Source organism: Macrosteles quadrilineatus, unplaced genomic scaffold (assembly GCF_028750875.1).
Source record: "Macrosteles quadrilineatus isolate MER2022 unplaced genomic scaffold, UCM_ALF_1.0 Scaffold_7__1_contigs__length_78375512, whole genome shotgun sequence".
NCBI lineage: Eukaryota > Metazoa > Arthropoda > Insecta > Hemiptera > Cicadellidae > Macrosteles > Macrosteles quadrilineatus.
This window is the reverse complement of record NW_026542600.1, coordinates 10,072,275-10,086,300: the sequence shown is the minus strand read 5'-3', so window position 1 is coordinate 10,086,300 and position 14,026 is coordinate 10,072,275. Positions and strand designations below refer to the sequence as shown.

General features: G+C 36.0%; 1 protein-coding gene across 1 annotated transcript in view; it reads left to right on the top strand.

Annotated features, from left to right (window-relative positions):
• LOC128998276 (abl interactor 2) overlaps positions 1–12,690 on the top strand; it is a 41,878-nt gene extending 29,188 nt beyond the window's left edge. Inside the window, exons 7-8 of the mRNA XM_054424335.1 lie at positions 3,047–3,313; positions 9,822–12,690. Of these exons, the coding sequence (XP_054280310.1) occupies positions 3,047–3,313; positions 9,822–9,985 (431 nt within the window). The 3' untranslated portion in view covers positions 9,986–12,690. The remainder of the gene's footprint in view (positions 1–3,046; positions 3,314–9,821) is intronic.
• The last annotated feature ends 1,336 nt before the right edge of the window (positions 12,691–14,026 follow it).

Genomic DNA, 14,026 nt, shown 5'->3' with positions numbered 1-14,026 from the left:
GAGTAGCCCAATCTGTTTTTGTCACCGGATATATTACATCGTTTTTTACCAAATGATCTAATTCCTGGTCTACTGCAGGACGTAACGAGAAGGGTACATTATGTGGTTTGCAAAACACAGGAGTGGTGTTTTCTTTGAGCACCAATTCCACTACTACAAATGTAGGATTTAAATTTAATTTCTCCAAAAGCAGCGTCAAAAACACCTGCATATTTCTTCTTTAATTCTTCTACGATAGGCTTAACAAAATTTAGAACAGTCTTACCGTTCAGTTGGTTGACAGCAGAGTCATCTTTGCGTTTCTTCATTACTTTACTCCAGTCCAGCTTCATTGCTTCCAGCCAGTTTCTTCCCATTAAAATTGGTTGGTTGGTCGAAGTACTTTCAATCACCACCATCGGGAGGACCATTTTTTCCATTGGAAATATTTAGATCTGCCTGAAACTCGCGAAGGACATTAATTTTCTCACCTGTATTTGTCTTCAAACATATTTTGCTTTTTGAGAGCTGTGGGACAGAATCCTTAAATTTATCAAACTAAACAGAGTCTGGAAGCACGCTAACAACAGCGCCTGTGTCGATCACCATCTGTAAACTTACATTATTTACACGCATTTCAGCAACAGATTTATTAGGCCTACTTTTATTATTTGAGTAGGCTATTGTATACAATTCTAGTTGATATCATCATCTTGATCGAAGTTGTTTACCGGTTGAGCATGTGAGCAACTCTCCTGGTCGCCCTCTTCATCGCAGAAATTCACCCTGGAGCTAGGCCTATTTTTACCATGACCTACATTTAGCCTATTTTTGTTCTGGAAACAAACAACAGATAAATGTCCATTACATTTACATAAGTTACAAGTATAGCCTCTATATGGACAATTCCTTAGATCATGTTCTTTTCCGCACCTGTAGTGGACCTTAGAGCTAACATTTTTGTCAGAAAACCCTTTCTTAAAGCTAGGTTTAGGATTCTGCACAAATTTCTTAGGTTTAAAATTGCTCTTCATAAAAACTAATCTCACAAGACTTCTTCGTACCATCAGTGTAAAAGAACCTAGTATTCTGCTCCGCATTCTCGACCAACAAGGCCGCTTCAATCGCTTTATCAAAAGTAAGCGATTCACCCTCTGCTAAAAGTTTGCTCTGAATGTTCGTAGACCTCAGCCCACATGAAAACCTATCTCGGAGTGCTTGCTCCAAAAATTTCTCAAATTTACAAGTTGCAGCCAGTTTCTTTTGTTGGACAGCATACTTAGAAATGCCCTAATTTTCCATTTGGTTTGTTTTATTAAACAAAAACCTTTCATAAGTAATACTTTTCTTAGGAGCATAGTGAGACTTCAAAACTTCAAAGCAGATCAGAATACCCTTTATCTCTAGGTGCATCTGGGACTATAGGGTTTTTTAATGTAGCGTACATTTTAGGCCCCATAAGTGATATAAAATAAGCCTTTTATCAGCATCCTTTACAGAATTTACGGTGAAGAAATTTCCTAGTCGTTCAGAAAAAGGTTGAAAAGACTCAACGTCTGGATCAAATTCAGACAACTTACCGATACAGTAGACTCCCTCTTATCCGGACTCCTCGGGACCGAGGCTAGTCTGGATAACGGGTTTTCCGGTTAAACCAACATCCCCAAAATTTTGTTAAAACGGACTGTTTAAATGCATACTCTACACAGGTATCTGACTTAAAATTAAGAGAGCATTGTATTTAGACATGTAATCACTGGTCTCAAATCTTTCCCATGAGAACAGTCGTTTCAGTACCGCCCACTTCCTGCCGATCTAGTCCGGTTAAACCGATGTGCTGATAAAAGTTATCCGGATAAAGAGATGCCACTTCTACCGAGTGTAGTCCGGTTCAACCGATGTCCGGTTAAAAGGTGTCCAGATAAGAGGGAGTCTACTGTAATCAGTTTGCTAGCCATAGCCTGCGATTATATTCACAATTCAGCATTTAACACTTTACAGTTGTAAATCTTTACTTTAAAACAGTTATTTCAACATTAAAATAACTTTTCACAGCTCTACACATGTGCTTTTCCACTTCCTTTTCCAACATGAAAATCGTCAAACTCTGACATGAAAATTACAGTGACTTGTAGGAATTTTCCTTGTTTCTCCTCCAAAACCCTTGTTACATCTCAATTCCAATATTTCTTTACTCCAGTCCACTACTGTAGTGAAGCGAACAATCGTATGCAACTGGAACCCTATTACTGAACCAATACTAGTTAGTCAGTTGTACATTACCGCTCCTTCAACTGCTCCTAGATACCAGTTCTTCTTTCCAAACTTATGTGTGTGTAATTGAAATAATTGCTACTTGAAAAGCCGTTGTTGTTTGTAACCACTTGGGCACTTTATTTGTAACAGTTCTTGAACCCTGTTCCTTCTCCTTCCACTCCACTTGGATGAAACACCGAATGAGACTTCCAAAATGGCGGAAACAAACTTGAGACAATTTAAATATAATTAGAAAATCGTACCAAAAAAATATTAACAGGAGAAACTTCATTACATATTAATATTTACACACAAACTGAAAAATTTAAAACTCGTCGCCAGATTTATTGTACTTTAACTAAAATGATAGTAAGTTACATTAGCCTACGGAAATTATACGGTAAGAGTTAACGATGTGCACGTACCACGTACCTGAAGTATAACGTAGACTGCGTTGTCGTCCTCATCGTCTTGCCTCCAGGGTTTGACCTTTGTACTATTGAACCTTTGACCTCTATCCTATTGTTGCTATGTCTACTTTACAACAACAAACAACTTGTTTACGTAAGAAATTGAAATATTCGTGTTTATGAGGTATGGAAAAGTATTACAAAAAAGGCAAGATTAAATGGTTTCAAATATTTGATTATTCTTGTACTTCATATGTGATCCAAAACAGTTAACGTGTTAGTTAGTTTTGTAAGGTTTCAGTCAGGGAGCCGAAACACCAGCTTTTGGAAATTGATATACAAGTTTATTTTACTCTTGCAATGTTTTCCATTATCAAAAGCTTAAGTTTTGTTTGTTGTAGCTCCACCTTCTCCTCTCACGCTGTCTAACAACACTCAAGGAGTTGACATCTTGGATGGGCATCAGCATCTCAGTCGGACGTTGCCTCACCACCACCCCTCAGCGCACCATACTCTGCCTCCCCGCGCCTCGCCTCCGCTACCCCCACCACCACAGCCTGAGGACGACCATCACGTACAGTTCGGCCAACTGCAGGGTCGGGGCATGCCGATAGTCAGTGATGAACTGGATCTGCCGGGCTGGGTGCCTAAGAACTACATTGAGAAAGGTGACATTTTAAATTACCAATATGTATACACGACCCTTTAGGCATAGACATTTTTTATGTACACATAATATTTCTTACATATGGTATATACAGATAGGTGCATTGTCTGAAATACAATTCTTGAAATATTACAAAGGTATTATATTTCTTAAAAATTAAAATTTACTGAAACCAAGTGGTTTAACCTTAACACGTTGAGTGCGGCATACATTTGAACAGGCGCTCACCAATGGCGGCGAGGCCCAGGCGAAGCCTCGGCTCGGCACCGAAACGGCCAACGCAATTGGCATTCAAATATTTCAATCTGACAAATAACTAAAGAGCAGCAGTGATTGTACTGTGTTACCCCGAGAGTGGACGTAGTTCACTGAAACACCCAAAGGTAGCAGCACTGCCTGGATCAGTAGTCAGTGTCTTTGTAATGTGGCTTGAAGAGAGAAAATCCCCGAAACTGGGACATAAGCATTGTTAGACGGGATTTTACGGGAAATTTTAGCACCAACCTACCAAAATAACCAAAATAAAGCTCATATTCTAAGCTACAGGCTAGCAACGATTATAACGTTCCCCGGCAATGGCTGAGCTCATACTGAACTAATGTGGGGGTGGCGTGACTGCATCTATTGTTGTAAGCCGATAGTGTAATGTTTGAAGTTAGTAGTGACGTTAGGCTTAAATAATAACACATTTTAATGTTAAAATGCCGCGGCCGATACGGACGGGAGTAGCATGGGGATTAGATGTCATCACGGGAGCTCATGGTAGACTGAAAGAAATAGCTGGTAAAAGTGTAGCATGGTCAGGCTGTGTTCTGATTGGTTGGTTGAGGGTGGCGTGATGATCGGACCACGGCAATGTTTCTTCGGTCAAACATTGCCATCATGATATATACATTTATAATGGTCATACTCAGCAAAGTATACTGTATGAAATACACTACAGATAGGAGCGCTTTACTAAAGATCGCCGATGATGACATTTGAAAGAAGGATGGTTTATGTTCTTTTCTACTCTCTAATTGATTACATATTAAAGACTACAAAAAATACAATAGAACCAGTTGTACACAGTTTATTAACACACTGAGGTAATTAAACAAATTTTAAGTGAGGTTCTATCTAGTAAAATAAATTCCTCAACACATTTTTGACTTTGTCGTTCCTATTATTAGTCACTTTCGGATCTTGGGTAGCTCCATCTTGGATATCCTTATGGGGCCTTCCTTCTGGTTTGGCTGTTTATGGTAACTCCCAAATACTTTAATTCCTTAGGAATTTTGCATCACCAGCGTTGAATTGTTGGGCTCTGCCACTCTTTAAATTTTCATATAGTTTTGTCGAACCTACAAACATTAAAGCTATTTATCCACACAGTAGTTCAGTATTTACAGCAGTATGCTACACACAAAACAGTAGTATAGAGAATTTGTGAATTTTCTTCTTATTTAGACCCAGCAAGATTTTGTTAAATAATCTTGGTCTTGTTTTTTTAATTTTTACCAAAGCCGTTGGCTTTTATAAATAGTTAATCAAATAGTTTAATCTTGAGAGATGATTTTAAGTGACTCACAGACAACTTTGAATGGTTTTTATAATTTAACTTTACTCTATCTGATGTTATCTTAATCTTAAAATTATTAGCTTGCATTCAAATGGAAACCAAAATCATTTAGTTAGGTATACTGTAGATTTATCCTTTAGTTTCTAAAATATAGCTTGAGAGGTAAAAAGGTTGTTAGAGCCTTCTAAGCTTGTGGAATTTTCTTGTTCCTGAATCTCAAGGCAATCATTAGCACTCATTAATCTCATAGAAATTGTTAGATATTGGCTCATATCACATTGAACAAACGTGGAGCAATCACCGACTTCTGCGTAAAGGTAATTTCCCTGTGTCTTAGATGTACTTAAAATAGTCTGTTTGAAAGCATAAAGTACAGGCAAATAGGAGCAAAGGTACCAATTTCAATACACAAAAGTTTTATGTCTATTTGCCATGCCAAGCTGCAGTTAGGTCTTAAATTAAGTCCTGTCGTACTGTTTTTCCTGGAGTTAGCACCTCAGGAGTGTCCCTGAGCATATGAATTTTACCTGGCGTTCAAGGGCACTCCCCTATTCCTTAAAGACTGATTTACACCATACCAGTCGGTGTCCCAGTTGAGGTTGCCAGTTACTGAATGACAGTGTCTGGCGCCGTGTAAACAAGTCCTGCCAGTCACTAGAGTAGCCAGTTAGCCACAGACCCGCCAGTAGCTGGCAGACTCAGTAGACCAAATATTTTTGTTTTACAGGCATGCCAGTCCCCCCCCTCCCCCCAACTATAATGTTAGCGCTAGCATTCTTGAATTTGTTCCTTAGTTAAATACGCTAGTGTAATCTCTAATTTCAGCCTGGCTGGTAGAGCTTTGGGCATCAAAGTGTCATTTCAGATTATAATTGGGCTAATCATACAAAGTGTTCATCAAACTGATCTGTTGCCAGTCAAATAACCACTTTATATTTTGTGTGGATCATTTACATGAAGCTCTCTAACTATTGTCCCCGACAAAGTCTTCTAAAATAAACAACACACGAAAGCGTGAGTTCCATCCAACCACAAGAGGGGGGGGTTGTAGATTGGTTTTGTATCCATCCAATCTTGTATCCAGGTTTCTCGTTCTTTCTTTGTCAACTCGTGTGAACATAAAAGTTCTGGACACAAAAGTTTAGATATCGAGCGCACTGTTTCTTAATAATACTTTTTTGTAGCGTTTCAGTTATGATTTGTTCACTACAGCAAATAGACCACAAACATCCGCACAAACATGAAAAAAACGCTATAATATTCCAGTAGCTGTGAATGTGTAAACGTAAACTTTAAAGTTCCAGTAAGTTGGCATTCCAGTTACCACTTTCCATTGACCTTCCGCCTTCCAGCCATATCTCAACTGGAATGCCAGGCACTGGCAATGTTTAAATGAGCCTTTAGGGCAGAGATTCCCAAACTTGTTTGATTCATGCCCTCCTTTTGTAGGTAAACAAAAAACAAATATTACAATGTAAACAAAACGTGTATTTTGCCCATCACATACATTTAAATATTGGCTACACACAAAGTTTATGTAGTCTTTTTAATATTTCTTTAATAATATTTTAATAATACTGTAATTACAAATATTCTTAATTATGAAATAAATAAAACTAATATAATACTATCTCAAGAATTATTTAAATAAAAACAATTAGGAGAAGTTCGTAACTTCATTATAAATAACATTTGATTAGTACAGTGGTGTACATCACAGAGTCTTGGCCAATGAGAACCTTGCAGGAATGTAATAGGCCTACATACAATTTGTAACTGATATGCATGGATTTAATTGTATTGGAATGCAATTTTTTATTCATAACTGGTCTTAGGCACGTGCCCCCTCTGACACAGCGTCACACCCCCTCATTTTCAGAACCCTTGCTTGTAGCATACAAACATTTAAAGCCGGGTTTTCCTAGGCGCGGAGTCGGCGAGCGGAGAGAGGAACGCGGAGAGCGGATTCCACTTGTCTTAGGCCATTTAATGTTACTGTTTTCCTAGAAGCGGAGCGGAATGCCATGTTAATTTCAATTCCGCTCTCCGCGTTCCTCTCTCCGCTCGCCGACTCCGCGCCTAGGAAAACCCAGCTTAAGGAAGAACTCCAACGACCTACCACCTTAAATTTAGATATTTTTACAGAAAAATTAAATTTCTGTTTTTTATTTGTAATCGTTTTTGTTTTCCTCACTTGGCACTCCAATAGTATCAGTAGACCATTCAGCTTGTTACAAACTCAATATGACAGCTGTCTATGAAAGCCATAGAATCATACAGCGTAGAGTGTGGCATATTAATTTTTTCAAATACATGCTGTTCTGGCGCAGTTAGTTGTTCCCTGTTGTCCAGAATGATGTTACCCAGTTGATGTTATCTTAATGCAATACTAGAAAAGGATTATTTTGAGCATCCATTGTCATCCAAGAACATATCCACGCACTGAACAATAAATTGCAAACAAAAAACAACCTGCACTCTAATTTCATTTGCATTTTGGAAACCGAATATTAGATGAATACAAACCTCTCTTTGTTACATATAAACGACGGCGTCTCCATTGTCTTCAACCAACAGTTTGGCTACAGCATAATTTAAAAAATATTCCGCTCCACCTTGTACTAGGCACGTTTTTTAAGTAAGGGCCGTTTTTAAATTTCTTCGTTCCAGCACTGCGATTGGCATTTTCGACATTTGCGCTGTGTATGTGCATGTATTGGTAAGTCATAGCCAGAAATTCGAGAAAAATCGGCCTTGTTTACATCCGGTTTCAAGCATTCAAAATAGTGCCGCCAATTGAGACTGCCGCCGACTGTGAAAGTGCGCGCTGTAATTAGATTTTTAAGAGCTTAAGGTGTGAAAGCCATTAAAAATCATCGACAGATTAGTGAAGTGTATGGCGAGAACATTATGAGTGTCATAATTGTATGCAAGTGGATATGGGAATTGAAATACGGTACCACGAACGTTCATGATGAGTAACGCACTGGGCGGCGTCATTACTGTCCCCGTACCCATGATGACAACCAGTGCGTTGCTCATCATGAACGTTGGTGGGGCCGTCTTAAAATGTCCTTACCTACTTGCGTACCATTCCGTCACTCATAATGTTCTCGCCATACACTTCACTAATCTGTCGATGATATTCAATAGCTTTCACACCTTTAGCTCTTAAAAATCTAATTACAGCGCTCACTTCACAGTCGGCGGCAGTCTCAATTGGCGGCACCATTTTGAATGCTCAAAACCGGATGTAAACACGGCCGATTTTTCTCGAATTTCCGGCTATGACTTACCAATAGATGCACATACACAGCGCAAATGTCGAAAATGCCAATCGCAGTGCTGGAACGAAGAAATTTAAAAACGGCCCTTACTTAAAAAACGTGCCTAGTACATTCTTATACAATGTTTTATTTCTGTATTAAATTTTTTTTCATAACTTTAAATCCCTTTCTTTCTAAAACTGTCAACTAAGTTTGGCTTTCTCTGACTTAGAGTTATTTGTGGTTACATTCCCCTCTATTAACCCCAATAACCGAGGTTTTACTCATCGAAGTATATAACACAACTGGATCGCTAGGTACGTGTTCACGAAAGCGCGCTGTTGTGGCAGCCTTCCCCCACCACCATGTGGGACCCAGCGGATTTTAGCCAATTCATCGAATAGTGCGCAAAGTTGTTAACTCGCTCCTAGCCTTCAATAACAAAGATTAAGTACAATAATGTTTATATATTCGTAATCTGCATTAAATGCAGAATGTAATGTTATAAATAAATTTTACTTTTGATTTGAAATAGAATTTCCATAGTTAAAAAGAGTCAACAATTTCTACATTGTGACATGAAAAAGTTAGTAGGAATACGAGGAAGTATTTTATTTTTGAAACACTTTTTTACTATTCTTGTCTTTGCAACATTATTGAAATACTCATATTGTCAAAGGAACACGTCTAACAATTCAATTTGTAAATGTATTATTCAATTTTTGTTATTGTTATTGCCTTTACGTTAAATACTTCCTAGGTTTAGTATTTATGACCTTATCAAGTACTTCCTCTGAACCTTAATATTTTTAATTTCTCATTAATTACCAAACCAAGCAGATAGTAAACAATCCCTTGTTAAACTAAACAAAGGGGGATTACCAGTCCCTGTCCCTGTATATATAAACATTTTATATTTTAATTGACGGTAACATTGTATGTAAATAGTTTACCTAGAAGGTGATAATACAGCATTTAGTTATGGGTTACCTATAATAAAAATGTATTTAATATAACTATTGGTTGTACTCAAACAATTTCTGGGAGTACCGTAAACAAAAAGATCAGCGGGACCAGGGAGAACGGCCCGCGGCGCGATTTATAAAGAACCTATTTGCGTTACAAATTACTCCATTACGCACGACTAGAAAATTTTGGTTATATGCTGAAGATCATCTCATTACCTACAGTTTTGTTGCTTGAAGTTTGCTCTTCCCAAAAAATTTTTAAAAAATCCTCGCTTAGTAACTTTTTCATGTCAAGGTGTGATATTTGTTTAACATTTTTAGTTGTTAAAATTTTAACTACGATTTAAATAAGATTATATATATATATACAATTTCCATAAAAAGTTTTGGTTTTATATACTGTCAGATTCTGCAGTTAATGCAGATTCTGAATATATAACTATAATTGTAGTCAACCTATTGTATGCACGGCCAGAGCGTATTATCAACCGTGTGCACAGCTTGAGGAACTGACATCTGCGTTGGGTTCCCATGCGTGGGGGAAGGTTGCCGAAATGGCGCGCTTTTTATCCCACATCTCCTATCTACCCGGTGTTCCAGTTGTGCTATGTACTTCGATGGTTTTACTACAAGCAAGTCTGCAACCGAACTAGGTCCAATACAACAAATATCTTACCGCTAACTTGCACAGCTGATGATGGTTTTTATTTTCAGTTGTGGCGATCTACGACTACTACGCAGACAAAGACGATGAGCTGAGTTTTCAGGAATCAGCTGTGATTTACGTGCTCAAGAAGAACGACGACGGATGGTGGGAAGGAGTCATGGACGGAATCACAGGGCTGTTCCCAGGCAACTACGTAGAGCCTTGCGTCTAAAATATATTCCATTTAATACATTATTTATATCTACTAACTTATACTCAAGAGTTGAATTGAGCTTGGAGAATGTTTTGTAAATTATTGTAAATCAACAATTGAATATTTAAATATTGCAAATTTATAATAAAATGCTCAAAATAATTTCCTTGTAGAAAATCGAAGTGAGTTTTGCTAGTAGTTTATACGCTGGCGAAAGCTACTCTAAAAATTTAAAAACAATACTTATGGTAGATCAAAATGAAAACAAATTTTAATAAAAATATTAGTTTGGTATTTGCTTATGCCATCATAAAACCTATTACATTACCCATTACCTATTTAGTTTGACTTCAATATCATATTCAATGAATCCTTTAAGCCATTGTCATACCCTGCTTATCTACAAGAAAAGCTATCAATTTTGAAGGATTATTTTGAGCATTTTGAAGTTTTCTTGCAAAGAAGAAAAGTTATTTTGGTGCATAGTAAGATATAGGTGCACACAAGTATAGTTAGTTTGACAACATTTTTAAACCCTTTTAATTTCACTTTATCCAATACCCTAAATTATTTATTTAGTTGAAGACGTTATGATATTAACTAGATTATCGGAATGTTAGATATATATTTTTAACCGGATACAATTATTTATATCATAACCTATTTAGTTTAAGTCAATTGTTGAAAAAGAATTTATCCCCTATGTTTTTTGCGTAACTTTGAAAAAGTTTATTTGTTCTCTGAGCACTATGTTGGAGACCTAATTGATATTTTCAGTGCTTTTTTAAAAGGTGCCTGTTAAGACTTACGAAGATATTATTTTAAACTTTTAACTAAAGTATATCATTTTCTTATTTTTTTTCCTCCTATCTTAGCATGGATCTCATGGAAAAGGAGTGTTCTTTTTAATACTCATAACTTTATTTGGTTGTGTTATTTGAGTTGTGAATAATATGGGGGTGGGTTGTTTTATTTTTCTTGTAAAATGATAACCACTCTAAAAGACAGGTCTTCTTAGTGTTTACACTAAGTTTAATTGAAATAGTTATTTGTGTAACTAGTGGCCAAAGTGGCACTTTGCACTCGCGTTACACATTGTATTTTTCCTACAGTTACTATAAATCATAGAAATAATTAGTCTTTCAAACACTAAGCAACACGTTTTAGGTTAGGTTAAATCTAAGCGTTATAACACAATGGGAAACGCTGCATCAGCTGATCGTAGTCGTTTTATTAAGTGTTGCCAACTTATTTTCAAGCGTACTGTATTACGTGCCTAATAAAAGCACAAGGTTTTTGTTGTTCGGTTGGAATACTGGAGTGCAGCAAAGAAATGAGTGCGGTAAAAGTAAAATGAGTGTGACAAAAGTAAGTAAATGTAGCAATTAGCTACTTTGCGTGCTATAATCGGTACAAGAAAGTCCGCTTTGTTGGGTAACTGTAGGAAACATTTTTTAAACTCGAGATATCGGTTTTGAAAGTTGGCTGTCAATTTCATTGATTTTAGTTAAAAATCCAAATTGAGAATTGAGAGAGAATGTCATTTTCGGTTTCTTGATTTTCGTTGCAATCACAGTAGATGCTCTAAATTTCACCCTAGTTGCTGGTTGTAGTGATGACAGCTTCAGTTACTGAGCTCTCAGGTTCAAATCTCATCAATTACCAATGACTTTTGTAATAATGATGCTACTCGAAGTAATGTCCAAAACAGAGCCTAGCGTCCTAGAATGTTAAGGAAAGACAACTTTAAAAACAAACGATTGGTTTACAGAGTTCAATTCAATTACCTGTATTAGTAACAAATTTTGTGACTGACAAAAGTAATGTTGAAATAACATATATTCAACCCATCCCTTAAGTGTAGCCAAATTATAAATTACATTCCAATAGAATACCGTCTATTTTCATAGGTAAAAGAAATACCATAGTTTTTTTCAGTAAGTTATGGCCTAAACTAAGCAGCAAATGTTATTGAAGGTTAATATACCAGTATTTAAGCCAGTTTTGTAATTTAATCGCTAATCAACATTTTTAGTGCTTACAGTAAAAACAATACCTTAGTTATTTAAGTTGATACATCTGAATAAGAAGTTTGAAACATATTTTTAAATATTTTTTAGCCAGAAAATATTTTAGAAGGAAACTCGTCTTCCACCTACCCTATCCTACAATTAATACATGTTATTAGTTACAAATCTGCTGTAACTATTATTTTGTGGAAACATGATGGTATATATTTGTTTCCAAGTATTTTTGATTAACCGAAGAAAAAATACTGTATAGGCCTAGTTATGATTATGAAACAATATTGTATAAAATTATTTATTTTCTACGGAAAACCGTGCCGTGCACTATTTATTTTGTTTTGTTAGGCAAAAGAGCTAGAGTTGCTTTGTATAACTGTAATAGAATTGGGGGGGGGGGGGGGTTAGTTGGATAAGCAAGCAACTGTAAAAATGGAGCGATTTGGATTTGAGTTCCGATGCAGTCGCTACGTTTGATTCTTGTACTGCAACAGCTCATCCCTAAGTTCGATATATTTCTCCCATATGTATGAGGTCGAATGTGAGGCAAATGTAAGGTAAAAAGCTGCCAACATCCTACAAAATTAAAATTGTTATCTCATATTATGCTTTAAAGATGAATTATTCTTTGTATATAAGTTACAGTATGTATGTGGTGCACAATTATTGAATAAAAATATTTCTCAAAATTATCTTTAATTTGTCAAAATTCTTTGTAAGGGATACCTGATTTTTCTTCTGAAAAAAACAAATGGAAATATTTCCTATGAGGTGAAATACAATCATTCATCTGACTAAAATATAATAGTTTAAGTTTGGTTGATGTTTGGGAAAAGTGTTTTACGAAATTTATAATGGTCAGAAACAGAATCGACACAAAATTGATTAAGTCAGGGGCTGGCATGAAATTTGTTTGAGCAAAAATGCTTCAAACTCTCAGACAACTGAAGAAAAAATATTATTGTAAGCATTGTTTTAAAAACTGAAATTAATAGTACATGTTTGAACATTACATCTTCAATTTTATTTGTACCAAATTTGCTATAGCCGGCAAAAACAATGTAGCACTTTTTAAGTTGTGAATAGCAAAATGCTATAAATGCTACTGCAGTTTAAACCCCATGTGGCCTTAACTTTTGCCTGTCTAAATAAAAAAAGCCTGGCCAGGGGTGCTCCCAAAAAGATATAAGCATTTAATGTGCTCTGACAAACAATATTTCTTTAATCACAAGCACTTTACCCCTTTTTTAAATGCTTACATGTTCAGTTACTTATATGTTCAGGCCAAATACTACACAAACAATCAAATCAAGGGTCCCATTCAATCAAAAAACAAAGTTATAAATTGAAAAATTATATCATTTTTTAATTAATTTAATTAGAAAAACATTTGGAACATATATTTCTGTTTCTGGCTCCTCTTGTCTTATTTTACTGTGATTAAAAAATAGAAGAAAAGTTTAAAATTACAAAAATAATGTAATATCAGTTGGTGGAGTATAAGTAGAATAAAGATCATGTCAATTAGGATATGGTGGAGGGAAAAGAACTCCCAACACTAAGAATCACACCACTAGACACTTGCCACTCAATCTAAACGATTTATAAGTTGACACAGTAAGGTTTAAGTTGTTATGTAGTTCTGTCTCTGCCATAAGATAATTTTTATACTTTTTCCTTTACAACGCCGATATCATACCGGATTCAAACATAACTCAAACTGGGACGAACGAAATAAAAATCTGTACTATGTATAATTGTAAATATTATACCAGAAAAACACAAAATCTGAAGAAGGAAAGATTGGACCTTGCTTTAAAGATTTCATCAACACCAGTTTTGGGATGGTTATTTTTACTAAATTGTGGGCAATGAAATTTGCATTTTACTGCCTATTTGATGGTGTTTAATTGCACTTCATCAGCAAACAGGATTTTGAACTCTAAAGCTTGAGTGGGGTTTATTGCATGAAATCTGACTAAATCGGTAACGGTAATCGATTAGAAAATTTGAAAAACATTTTTTCAATGAAATA